Source organism: Peromyscus leucopus, chromosome 13 (assembly GCF_004664715.2).
Source record: "Peromyscus leucopus breed LL Stock chromosome 13, UCI_PerLeu_2.1, whole genome shotgun sequence".
Lineage (NCBI taxonomy): Eukaryota > Metazoa > Chordata > Mammalia > Rodentia > Cricetidae > Peromyscus > Peromyscus leucopus.
The window spans coordinates 53,388,197-53,400,593 of record NC_051074.1 but is presented as its reverse complement, the minus strand read 5'-3'; the positions used below and the strand labels follow the sequence as shown (position 1 = coordinate 53,400,593).

General features: G+C 47.1%; 1 protein-coding gene across 7 annotated transcripts in view; it reads left to right on the top strand.

Annotated features, from left to right (window-relative positions):
• The window catches only part of Cflar (CASP8 and FADD like apoptosis regulator), a 46,688-nt gene that overhangs the window by 13,979 nt on the left and 20,312 nt on the right, over positions 1–12,397 (top strand). For 5 of the 7 annotated variants that reach the window (XM_028885703.2, XM_028885715.2, XM_028885707.2 and 2 more), the window contains 4 exons: positions 4,938–5,364; positions 7,640–7,745; positions 9,299–9,434; positions 10,710–10,798. In XM_028885703.2, the coding sequence (XP_028741536.1) occupies positions 5,003–5,364; positions 7,640–7,745; positions 9,299–9,434; positions 10,710–10,798 (693 nt within the window). In that variant the 5' untranslated portion in view covers positions 4,938–5,002. Of the gene's footprint in view, positions 1–4,481; positions 4,714–4,937; positions 5,365–5,389; positions 5,869–7,639; positions 7,746–9,298; positions 9,435–10,709; positions 10,799–12,397 lie in introns of those variants that run through there. The other 2 variants (XM_037210389.1, XM_028885730.2) reach the window with 2 other exon arrangements.

Genomic DNA, 12,397 nt, shown 5'->3' with positions numbered 1-12,397 from the left:
CAACCCCCACCAAAACAAACAAACAAACAAAACAAAACCAGGTGTATTGGTATGACCCTGTAAGCCAGTACTTGGGAGGTTCAAAGACATCCTTTACAAAATAGCATGTTCGAGGCCAGCCTGGGCTACATGAGGCTCTTGTTTCAAAAGAAATAAAACAAAAGACTCCTACAGCTACCCCAAAGCCCTCTATATCATTTGCACCAGTAAAATCTGTCCTTTCGGATAACTTTGGGAAGGCTCTAGGCATTCTTGTTCTAAGGCCTAGCTATCTACGTATACACAGAGGAAGCATTTTAAATGTTGGGAGCTAAGTTTCTCCAGGTCCTTTGGAAGGGCAGACAGTGCTCTTAACCTCGGAGCCATCTCTCCAGCTCCAGGAGCTAATATTTTTATTATACTGAATCTTCCTACTCATGAATAAAGTATGGCTCTCCATTTATCTGGGCCTTTAGTAATATGCCTTTTTAATAATTCATGTTTTCTTCCATTAAGGTCTTGCATAGCTTGGGTCATTCCTCCATGTTATCTGTGTGATGTGATAACATATGGTAAACTTGAAATGATTAGCACTGAAGTTTTCGTCTGAATTTCTCACGTCAGCTGTGTATTTGAGCAGGTTATCTCGGTCACATTCTGCGTCTCTGTGTACACTGCAGCTAGAGTTTTGTTTTGTGCAGCAGGCCGCAGGAATATATCATAAGAACTCAGCTGGTTATGGCAAAGTCACTACCTCGAGGGATCAGGGAATTCCTCCAGAGGAAGCCAAATCCCAAGGAGTTTTTGGTGTTACTTGGCTTGTTATATATCAGCTGTCTTCTGTTATGAAAATCATGTGTGCCTTCATAGTTTTCCCAATTGACTTTTCCCTAAGAAGGGCTAACAGTGTGGACTGATCACTCTCTGGACATACACATTCCAGGTATTTGGAGAACAGCCTCAGGAAAGGCTTTCTCTGGAATCAGATTATCTCCCTTAGCCACTTTTAAGGACTACAGGAAACACCACCCAGGGGGGCACCCAACTTCCGAGGACTAACAATGATAACAGCCCACCTGCAAGTCGCCTGACTTTAGGTAAATTCCACAAGGAGACACCACCTAGGAGAGGTGGACGTTAATAGCTTTACACAATTTAGCTCAGACCCTCCCTTTATATCCCGGGACTTCCAGGGCACAGGATGGAGAAAAGAGAATGGAAGAACTTGAGAGGAACAAACTGATATGGGGAAGAACTAGATTGAAGGACTAGAAGAGAGGACTAGAGGAACGAGATGGAAGATGAGGAAGAGCCAGATGAGAGAGAAGGAGATGGGAGAGGAGCTGATAGGGGAAAGAACTAGATAGACGAGAACCTAGAAGGGACAGAACTAGATGAAGGAATTAAGATAGAACCTAGAGGGGACAGTAGATAAATATAGAGAAATCAAAAGGCTAGTAAAGAGTACTAGAGGAATGAGATGGAAGATGAGGAAGAGTCAGATGGGAAAGCCCTAGCTGGGTAAGAACAAGGTGAAAAGGACCTAGATGAGGCAGAATCAAGACGAGAGAATTAAGATAGAACTTAAGAGGGAGCAGTAGATAAGTAGAGAGAGAAATCAGGCAAGAAAGGAGCTAGGCAGGAGAACAGAACTGAGGCTGTGTATAAAGGATGTTATGCCAGAGGAATTAAAGCAAGTGGACTATAGAGTTTGGTGTGCTGAGATTCTATTTCCCGAAAATAGTCCTCACCGTTAGTAGTTCTCTCTCCTGAGCCCCTGGGATGTATAATATTAAGGCTGGTTCTTCTAATATTATACAAGAGTTTTGTTTTGTTTTGTTTTTTCAGATCAATCAGTACCTTGTTTTAGTTGAGATGTGAATGATCTCTCACTGTCCTGGGACTCTCGTGGTAGGCAAGTCTGGCTGGCCAGTGAGACCAGGCATCCCCCTGTCTCTGTGTCCTCAGCACTGGGATTTAAGTGTGCAGTCCCACAGAAGTCAAAGACTCAGAGAAGGGAGGTCATATACCTCACCTCCCAGGCTCTGGCTGTGGTACAATTAAGTTACTAATAAGTCACAAAAAGACTCAGGAAGTTTGGAACCTGATATTTGAGGAGGTTTCTTGGACACAGTGCTATGGACATGGGAGGTTGCATCGTTCTTGATCTCAGGGAGATGGGAGATTGTGGAATGTTGAATAGCATCCTAGCCTCTGTCCGTCAGATCCCAGAGCTACCACCAGGGGGATGATGACCCAAAACCAGACATCATCAAAGGACCCTTGGGGAGCAAATTTGCTGTGCATAATTCTGTTTGTTTTGTCTATGGTTGTGGTGATTTTGGTTTTTAAAAGGTTTGTTCATTTCTGTTTCATGTGTATGAGTGCTTTGCCCTTCAAGTTGTTTATGTGTACCACATGCCTGCAGTACCCAAGGAGGCCAGAAGAGGGCACTAGATTCCTTGGGAACTGGAGTTATGGAAGGCTGTAAGTTGCCTTGTGAGTGCTTGGAAGCCAAGCCCCCAAGCTTCGGCAAGTGGAGCAAGCAGTCTTTTCTACGGAGTCATCATTTCTTCTGCAGCCCATCATTTTGCTCATGCTAACTGAGACGTGAGTTTCCCTTCAGCAGAAGATCGTTTCTTCTCTAGCTGGGTATGACTGTGCAGATCTATAAACTCAGCACTCCAGAGGCTGAGACAGGAGGATTGGCATGAGTTTGAGGCTAGCCTGAGCTTTTATAGCGAGTTCCAGGCTGGCCTGTGCTACCCAGCTTACAAAAGAAGAAAGAAATCCTCTCATACGGGAAGGGGATCTTCTGCGGGGGTTTTGCATTTGCTTCTGAAGGCCTTGTTGATTTCCCCAGTCTTGGGGAATTTTTTATGATAATTTCTTGGCCTGGGCTTAACAGATAACCCAATAAAGTAGTGATTATTTAGATAATGTTCAACCTCTTATTTCTGTGCTGTTCTCTGTCAAGTGCCCAATGCCCGCAGACGTGAGAACTGTCCAAGCTACACCCCAGCTTCTGGGCATGGAGGTTTGCCGCATCTCAGCGGCCTGGCTCTGCCTGGGAATCTGTATTTCCCTTCCAATATTTTCTCACCCTACCAGCTGCTCCCCCGGCCCCCAGTAACTGGGATTTGGCTGCCAAGCTGCCCCCCCCCCAGCACAGAGGGAGACAGCAAAGCGGTGTTCTTGCGAGCATTCATGACTAGCAGAAGGCACCGTGGGCCTGAGCGCGAGACGATGGCCTGAGTGGACACACTGCTCTGTGATAATCCGGCCACGTTGTTTCATTTGCCATGAACCACACAAGTGAGGTGATTGCCTCACAAGCTGACTCAAACAGTTCCTCTCTGCTGGGTTCGTTCAGTTCTTCGTCAAGTATGTCTGGAGAATTTGGATTTTTCCTGCTCTTATGTTTAATGATCTCTTATCTTATGTCCCTTATTTTAAGTCTTGTTGTGCACATAACTGTTTTAGAGGTTAGCACACAGTAGCATCTACTGAGCACAATACAGCTTCTAGTGAACAGAGCAGAAAAAGAAACTGGCAGTTAAGGGGTCCTCCCGTGGATGGCATGCAGGCTTTTGACATCTGAGACTCAAAATTAGTCACTGGGACTTAAAAAAAAAGTATTCCGAGCACTGCTTTTTCTATGTTGAGTGATGTTTTTGGTAAATTCCACTCCTTTAGCTATAAATAGTCCTGTTGAGGTTATTTGGATAAATGGGTGTTGAGATTGGCATAGCCATACCAATCTTAGATAAATACTTAAATATCATTATGCATATCTAAGAGTTGGATCCTGTTTCCATTTTTTCCTTTGGGATCAGAGGGTTTTTTGTTTTGTTTTTGCTCAGAGACAAGGTCTCATGTATAAGGGCTGGCAGGATGGCTCAGTGGGTAAAGATGCTTGCTGCCAAGTGTGATGACCTGAATTGGATCCCTGGACCCACATAATAGGCGAGAACTGACTCCTGAAAGTTGTCTTCTGACCCCCACTTGCATGGGGGAATGCCCACCAATCCCTTCCCTGTATACATAATAAATAAGTGTATGTTTAAAGTTAAGACCAAAAGAACAGACAGTGATTATCATTTATAGCCTACACTTGAAAACCGCTCAGTTCTGGTGGAAGAAACGGACAGTACACCATCGGGTCTTGAGCTGGGGGGCGTTCCGCCAGATCTCACTCCGAACTGTGGCCCTCCCAAGTCTTCCGACCACGTCCACTATGCCGTTGAGAATCTTGATGGCCATCGCCGGCCGCCGTGGAGCCGAATATTGAGGGTTCCTGGGGCCAAGATGCCAGGACCTGGTCAAAAGTCACAAAGCTCTTGGTCCAGCCCCTCTGGAGGGTCCTGTGGGCATTCGCGATGAAGCTGTGAGCCATGGGGGCGGGGGCTGCAGCAGCGCCTACAGCTGTGGGTGAGGGGTGAACAGTGGGAGAGCAACGGGGGGGGGGGGGGAGGAAAGGACCGAACCCCTGTTCGTGAGGCCCCTGCAGAGAGGCGAGCGCCCCTTGGCCAGAACCTGCTTCGCTCTGGGTGGAGCTAGGGAGTGGGTGTGAGTGTAACTGCTATGACAAGTTTCTCGGAGTCGGCTGCTTAGTCACCGGACTTTTCCTCTGCCCCCGAGTTCTCTCGTGGTGACTTGCTCATTAGCTCCCCAGCTCTGATTTCCCCCGTACCTGCTTTACATTCTCATTAAACCATGTGGGATTTTTTGGAGGCGATTTTGATTTCGTTTTCTTGAATGTCTGGGTTCTCTGCTGTGTCTTTTGGCATTTGGCTCAGTCTTGGGGCTCTGTCACTGTGGAGCTCTTTCTGTTGACTTGGAAGGGTGAATTGAGCCCACTTGCTTACAGAGACCAGGAAGAAAGGGAGAGCCTGGGCTTCCAGTCCTGGGCGCGAAAGGGTTCTGACAAGAGGATTGAAAGTGTTCTCTCGCCACAGAGCGCCTCTACTACAAGAACTCTGAAAGAGATGACGAAAGCCCTCCGAAATGAAGTGGACATCTCATGGCGCACGGAGCCCTGCTGAGTGGCTGGAAGCTGGATGAGCCCCTGGCTGCTGACTCCTGGAACATGGCGACGTGCCCCGTGTCTGCCGAGGTCATCCACCAGGTGGAGGAGTCGCTGGACGAGGACGAGAAGGAAATGATGCTTTTCTTATGTAGGGATGTGGCCGAGAACCTGGCTCCACCGAATGTCAGGGACCTCCTGGGCAGCTTAAGTGAGAGGGGCCAGCTCTCTGTTGCTACCTTGGCGGAACTGCTCTACCGAGTGAGGCGCTTCGATCTGCTCAAGAGGATACTGAAGACGGACCGGGCAGCCGTCGAGGCGCACCTGCGCAGAAACCCTCACCTCGTTTCTGACTATAGGTAACTCATGACCTCTGCCCCTGGCTGCCCTGCGGGGGAGGGAGCTGGAAGGTCTAGACAGTGAGGGTAGAGAGAAGAGCCTGGTCACCTCTGCTTCGTTCTGAGCAGACTGCCTGCAACACCACTGCATGGCGCGGAACTCTCTGGATTCTCTGTTTGTTTGTTGTGTATGTTTTGGAAGCCCATTGTAGCTCAGGTTAGCTTGGAACTTCCTGTGCAGCCCAGGCTGGGCCTCCAACCCATAGCAATCCCCCTGCCTCAGGTGTGGTGGGATCACAGCTTGTTTGAATTCAGAATAACCCAGGTTGCTCACCGGGTCAGCAACTGGGTAAAAGATCGTAACGGAAGTGGAAAGGACAGATAGTCTGTGCGTGCCCGAAGGACAGACTGATGAGAAAGGAAGAAAGAAGAGACAACATAGAGCCCTCTTTCTTGCCAGTCCCTGATGGCGTGGGAGCTGTACTGCTTTAGAAAATTCTGGTACTGAGAAAGGAAGTAGCAAGTGTGAGTAACCTTCCTACCTCCATAGATCTGTGGCCCTTTGTAAATCTTCCTCTGTCCTTCCCCCCAGGCAGCCAAGGAAGTCCAGCAGGGTGGGTTCCCTTCCTGTAGTCCTGCCTTCCTGGCTCCACGGAGCCCAAGTCAATGAGCTACCTTTTAGCCCCCTTCTGGTTGAAGCTGGACCGACCCGGGAGTCCCTTAAGTCCAGAGCCTCTGAGCTGTGTTGTCTACCAACCCCCCTTTCCCCCTCTGCTGGAGCCGCTGGAAGGACTGAGTTTTCTGAGGCAAGAAAAAGACCTTGTTCCTTTAAATGGCTTCCTGTTCCTCCAGGCCTCTAGTTCTGTGGGTTGTGTAATATGTATTTGGGGGATGATGCTTATTACGAAAACTACCCAAGAGAGCAGAAGGCGCTTGGAAAGTGTCCAGAGTTGGGCTTGGAAGGGCTGTGTTAAACCTCAGACAGACCAGCTGCGGCCCACACAGGCTGAGCCAGTTACCAACTTTACAAAGTAAAGAATAATATATAGCTCAGCTGGCTGTGCCTGGTGATGAAGACCTGTAGTCCCAGCTACTCAGGAGACTGAGGCAGGAAGACTGTGAGTTCAAAGCCAGCCTGTGTAACTTAATAAAACCCTGTCTGAAAAGGCAGAGGGGCATGTGGGGAGCTAGAGCTCATCGGTAGGCACTTGCTTAGGGTGTACAGGTTCTAGGTTCAGTCTCAGGACCACAGACAATGACTGAGCATCACAAGTTTACAAGTCTCTTTGGATGGTGTACCAAGCGGGAGATGCTTGGGGTTGTTGTTATTCTTGGTCATTTTTCACTTGTCCAACTATCACCTGATGTCAGTGATCTCACAGGGTCGGTCTCAGGGACTAGGTTCTGGTCAGGTGAGCTGGCAGTTGAGGTGATAATGGTTGACCCATTCACCCATCTGCTCAGCAGGCTTCACATCAGCACAGGCCCAGTGCCTACCTAAGTTCAGGGCACAAAAGAATCCCTAAGAATACTGGAGTCTACCTGGGAACGCCCCCTTCTACACAGGGGTCCTGACCAAGTGTGGTGGCTGCTCCAGCCAGAGCCGAGGTGACCACATCAGGAGGGGCTTTCCAGACTGAACATGTGTGGTCAGAAGCCCCAGGGCCTACGTCTTTTACTTTTTAAATTCAAATGTGGGCCAAGATGTTGGGGATGTTTCTTGGCTCTGGGATCCTGAGACTCAAAGTATGGTTCTTAAACCAGTGTCACCCGCAGCTGTGAAACAGAGGACGAGGCCACTCTGAATCCTGTCTTTCCTGTTACTCAATTGTCTCATTTCACTATTAGTTTTGGGGACCTAGGGGTTTTTTCAGGGAAGTCTTATTTGCCCGGTTGTTTCCAGAGCCCTTAGTTAGAAGGGGAAGTGCTGTGTCCTGCTGCAGACCAAGGAAAGGCCAGGTGTGGTCCTGCATGCATGCCTGCATGTTGTAATTCCAGCACCTGGGAGGCAGAGACGGGAGGATGGGGCGGTCTGAGGCTAGTCTGTCCACACAGTGAGTGAGTTCTAAGGTGGTCAGGGCTGCACAGCTGAGCCTGTCTCCAAACACCAAACCGAACAAACAGAGGAGGATGAGTTTTCTTTTTGAACTTTCTTCGAGTTTCTTGGGGGCCTTCTGTTTTATGGAGTGGGCGCACATTCCACAGGACAAGAATTAGTCTAGTTGTTGGCCTCCGGGAGGCGTGGGCTCTTGGATCCTTGTCTGGCTTTAACTAAAGAAACTTTTGGGATTTGCAGGGTGCTGCTGATGGAGATCGGTGAGAATTTGGATAAATCTGATGTGTCCTCGTTAGTTTTCCTTACACGAGATTATACAGGCCGAGGCAAGGTGACCAAGGACAAGGTGAGTTGTCTTTTCTGGGTTGTCTGTTCCAAAGAGCTGTCAGAAGTAGGGTCTGCTCCTTGTGGTATGGAGAGAGGGGGGTGGGCAGCCTGCTGCCGTGGTCCCAAGAACTAGGCATCTCAGATGGTTTCTCTCTAGCATTGGTAGCAAGAGAGTGTTTGGTTTTTTTTGTTTGTTTGTTTTTAAAGATTTATTTAGTTATTATGTATATAGTGTTCTGCCTGCATGTATCCCCTGCAGGCCAGGAGACGGAACCAGATCTCATTACAGATGGTTGTGAGGCACCATGTGGGTGCTGGGAATTGAACTCAGGCCCTCTGGAAGAACAACCAGTGCTCTTAACCTCTGAGCCATCTCTCCAGCCCGAGAGTGGGTTTTTAATTAGGAAGAAAATAGGTTGGTACTATCTCCTCCTGTGGCCTTGGGTGTTTCTTTCATGTTTAGATTTGGTCCTGATTTCTGTCATGGCACAGGCCGGGCTTCTACGTCAGTTCTCTGAATTGACAGCTCTCTTCCGGGCGAGGGCGTCCTGTCTGCTTGTGTGGGGTAGACCTGGGGCCTTGCTGGTCCACTCCCATTGGCTGGCCCTCTTCTCTTTTACTTCCCCCAGTGCTCTGTGGAGGTAGTTGGGGTGGGTGGGGGGAAGTGGTGGTCCTTCTGACTCATCTCTCTGGGAAGTGGCTAATGTGGAGATGAGGACAGAAATGTGGTGGACCATTTTAGAGTTGTTAGGGTTTCCGGAAGAACGTTTGAACTCCTGGTATGGTTAACACAAGGATGAGCCAAGAAAAATCTTCATCTCTGGGGGTGACAATAAGTCTTCCAAGTGGCTACCCTGCCTCTAAGAATTTCCTCAGGCTCCTTGGTTTTAGGACTATAGGAACACAGCTTGTTCCCACATCAAATGTGGAACGAGGAAGAAAATGAAAACAGTGTTTTGGGGGGATTTCCCTAATCAGCTTCTTCCATTTATATGTAATTAATTACGCTTATTGTCTTTGCAAATAATGATTAACAGTTAAGTAACCAAGTGTTAACCGTGAGCAAAATAAAATCCAACGCGATGCTTGCTTCTGAAATAGGGTTCTTTAAGGATCCTGGTGTTTCAGGTTGCATGAGTAGGCCAGCCCCACCCTTCCTGGTCGTCATCTCTTGAGTCAGAAGGATCTGGAATGTCCAGCATCGAGGAACACAGTTTAAGAACTTTCACATGGCGTTATGAGGATTTCCTATATCAATCTTTTCCTCAGCTGTAACCCCCTGGCCACACACACACACACTCTGGGAAGCCCTTATGGTAGATGGTGTTGGGGATCAAGTCCAGGGCGTCAGGCATGCTAGTCAAGCACCGTACCACCTGAGCTACAGCCCTAGGCCCCCATCTCTTTGAATCAAATTCAGGAGAGTGGTTTGTTCTGGGCAGAACTGTCTGGATTGGGATCACCAAGGGCCACCAGAAGGTCTCATCTAGGTCATCTTATGACCAGATGACCTAGCGTTTGTACTGGGGACGTGTTAGCTCCACTTACATGTGTTTCTCGTTGATCTCTTAGAGTTTCTTGGATCTGGTGATTGAATTGGAGAAGCTGAATCTGATTGCTTCAGATCAATTGAACTTATTAGAAAAATGCCTGAAGAACATCCACAGAATAGACCTGAAGACAAAAATCCAGAAGTACAGGCAGTCTGGTAAGGGATTTTGGCTTCTCGGCGATCTCCGGTGCTTTACTCTGTGCAGTGGGAATGGCTGGTGAGGAGTCATTTGTTGAACACATGGTTGAGACAGAACCCAGGCGCCCCAGCCCTCTAGCCTACGTCAAGAGATCATATTCCTTAATTGCCTTCATATCCCAAAATCCCAACCCTACTGCCAAATCTCCTCCCTCTGAAACTTGCCACCAACCAGGTCTTAACATCCTGATCTTTAAAGAAGTCTGTATCTCTGTTTTGTTCTTTTTATAAAGATTTATTTATTATGTATACAGCATGTATGGCTGCAGGCCAGAAGAGGGCACCAGATCTCATTACGGATGGTTGTGAGCCACCATGTGGTTGCTGGGAATTGAACTCAGGACCTCTGGAAGAGCAGTCAGTGCTCTTAACCTCTGAGCCATCTCTCCAGCCCTGTATCTCTGTTTTTAAAGGGCAGAGAGACTGAGCATTCAGGACTTAGACTGCGGGTTGAACCCCATTGCCCGGCCCCGTGGTGGACCTGGTAACCACCTTCCAACTCTGTGGTGTCACTGGGTCTGATTGCTGTCCTCTGTGTGTGCTGTGTTTCACTTAACCTCACGAGAAAGGTCCCTTTTCTTCTCTTTTCTTTTTTTAAAATAAAAGGGGGTCGTCCTTCTCCCTTACACCAGCACCATAGGGTCACAGCATAAAGGTCGTTGACTGAGACTTGCTTGTCTATAGGGCAATCTGTCCTCGTTCTGAATGACAATCAGAAATAGGAATGACACCTTGTTGTCTTTTTAATTTATTTAGTGTGTGTGTGTGTGCCATGTAGGAGTCATTTCTTTCTTCCCACTATGTGGGTCCTGGGGATTGAAATTAGGTTGTCAAAGTCAGTGGCAAGTGCTTTTACCTACTGAGTCAACTCAGCCTCCCTGTTAGTCATTTTTTTTTTTTTTTTTTTTTTGGTTTTTCGAGACAGGGTTTCTCTGTGTAGCTTTGGAGCCTGTCCTGGAACTCGCTCTATAAACCAGGCCGTCCTCGAACTCACAGAGATCTGCCTGCCTCTGCCTCCCGAGTGCTGAGATTAGAGGCGTGCGCCACCACCACCACCCAGCCCTTTTAGTTATTCTTATTGATGGGCAGAAGTTACCTGTCTGCACTGATGCTTTGAATTCAGATGGTACAGGTTTTAGGTCTTTTAAATTTTGACGAGTCACTGGTACTGAAGCATTGTTGAAGACTCGTTTGATACTTTATGAATCTTAGCCCCTCTCTCTGTCTTTCTAGGCCAAGGAGCAGGATCACAGTATATGAATTCTCTCCAGGCTTCTCTCCCAAACTTGAGTATCAAGGAGCCTTCATATACTTCTTCAAGGGTGAGTCTGGAGCCAGTGTACGGAGTGTCAGCGTGAACCAGTTTCAGAGATGTTATCCAAGGGTGCATCTCATTTTCCTGTGTTGTAATAGCTGAACAAACTATGATAGACATGTATCTCATTAAAAATGTGTGCCACTTCTTAAAAATAACTTATTTATTTTTACTTCATGTGCATTATTGTTTTGCCTGCATGTGTGAGGGTGTTGGATCCTGGAGTCTCAGACAGTTTTCAGACATGTGGGTCTTAACCACTGAGCCATCTCTCCAGGCCAGCAACTTCTATGATTAGAAACCTTAAAAATGCTCAGTGGTGGTGCATGCCTTTATTTCCAGCACTTGGGAGGCAGAGGCAGGTGACTCTCTCTGAGTTTGAGGCCAGCCTGGTCTACAGAGTGAGTTTCAGGACAGCCAGAGCTACACCGAGAAACCCTGTTTCAAAAAAAAATGTTTAATAATTAATGTGTCATGTGTCTGTTACCTAGGTATGACTACTATTAATATTTTAGGATGCTTTTTTTTAGTTCCTTTCCTATGTGCGTTAGCAAATGTTCTATTTATACCACTGGATATTTTTTTCATTCTTTGTTTGTTTCTTTGAAGATTCACTTTTAAAATAAAAAGAGATAGGATGTACCTATAGAGAGAAAAATTTAAATGTCCCCACAGAGATTTTAAAATTGTGTTTTCTCCCTACCCCATAATACTCATATTCCAGTTCCTTTCTGCTAAGGCAACTCTTCTTGACCAGTTTCTTGACCATGCAGAGATAGTCTACATACATACAGTGTGTGAGGGGTAGCATACCACGTCACTCTTCTGAACAGAGAATTCTTAGACATTGTACCATATGGTCCATATGAGATCTCACCCTGTAACCCAGCCTGGACTGGAGTCCAGTATGTAGCCCAGGCTGGCCTTGAACTTGTAATGACCCTCCTCTTGCTTCAGCCTCCTAAGTGCTGACATTATGGACATGTCCTACCAGGAGGACTCCTGCCTTCCATTTTCTACATACACCAAAATGTATTTAGTTCTTTCTTGCTTGATGTATGGATTGCCTCTGTTCTTTTGTAACTAGAAACAATGCTACAAAATAAATATCCTGATTCCTATCTCTTTGTGCCTTTTCTTTTTTAAAAAATAATTTTAGAATATTTTACTTTTATTTATGCATGTGTGCCTGTATGAGTTTTTCCACCATGGGTGTTCAGGAGCCCACTGAGGTCAGAAGAGAGCGTCAGACCCCCTAGAACTGGAGTCACAGACAGTTGTGAACCACCATGTGGGTACTGGGAATTGAACCCAGGTCCTCTGAAAGAACAGTCAGCCCTCTTAACCTCTGAGCATCCTTCCAGTCTTCCCTTTGCTTTTTTACTGAGTGTGTCTTAATAATTTTTTTTTTCGAGACAGGGTTTCTCTGTGTAGCTCTGTCTGTCCTGGATCGCGCTCTGTAAACCAGGCTGCCCTCGAACTCACAGAGATCCACCTGCCTCTACCTTCCGAGTGCTGGGATCAAAGGCGTGTGCCACCCCCAGCCAGCTGTATCTTAATAATTTAAGTTTGTAAACTTTTTTTTTAGTTGAGTGATGGAACAAAA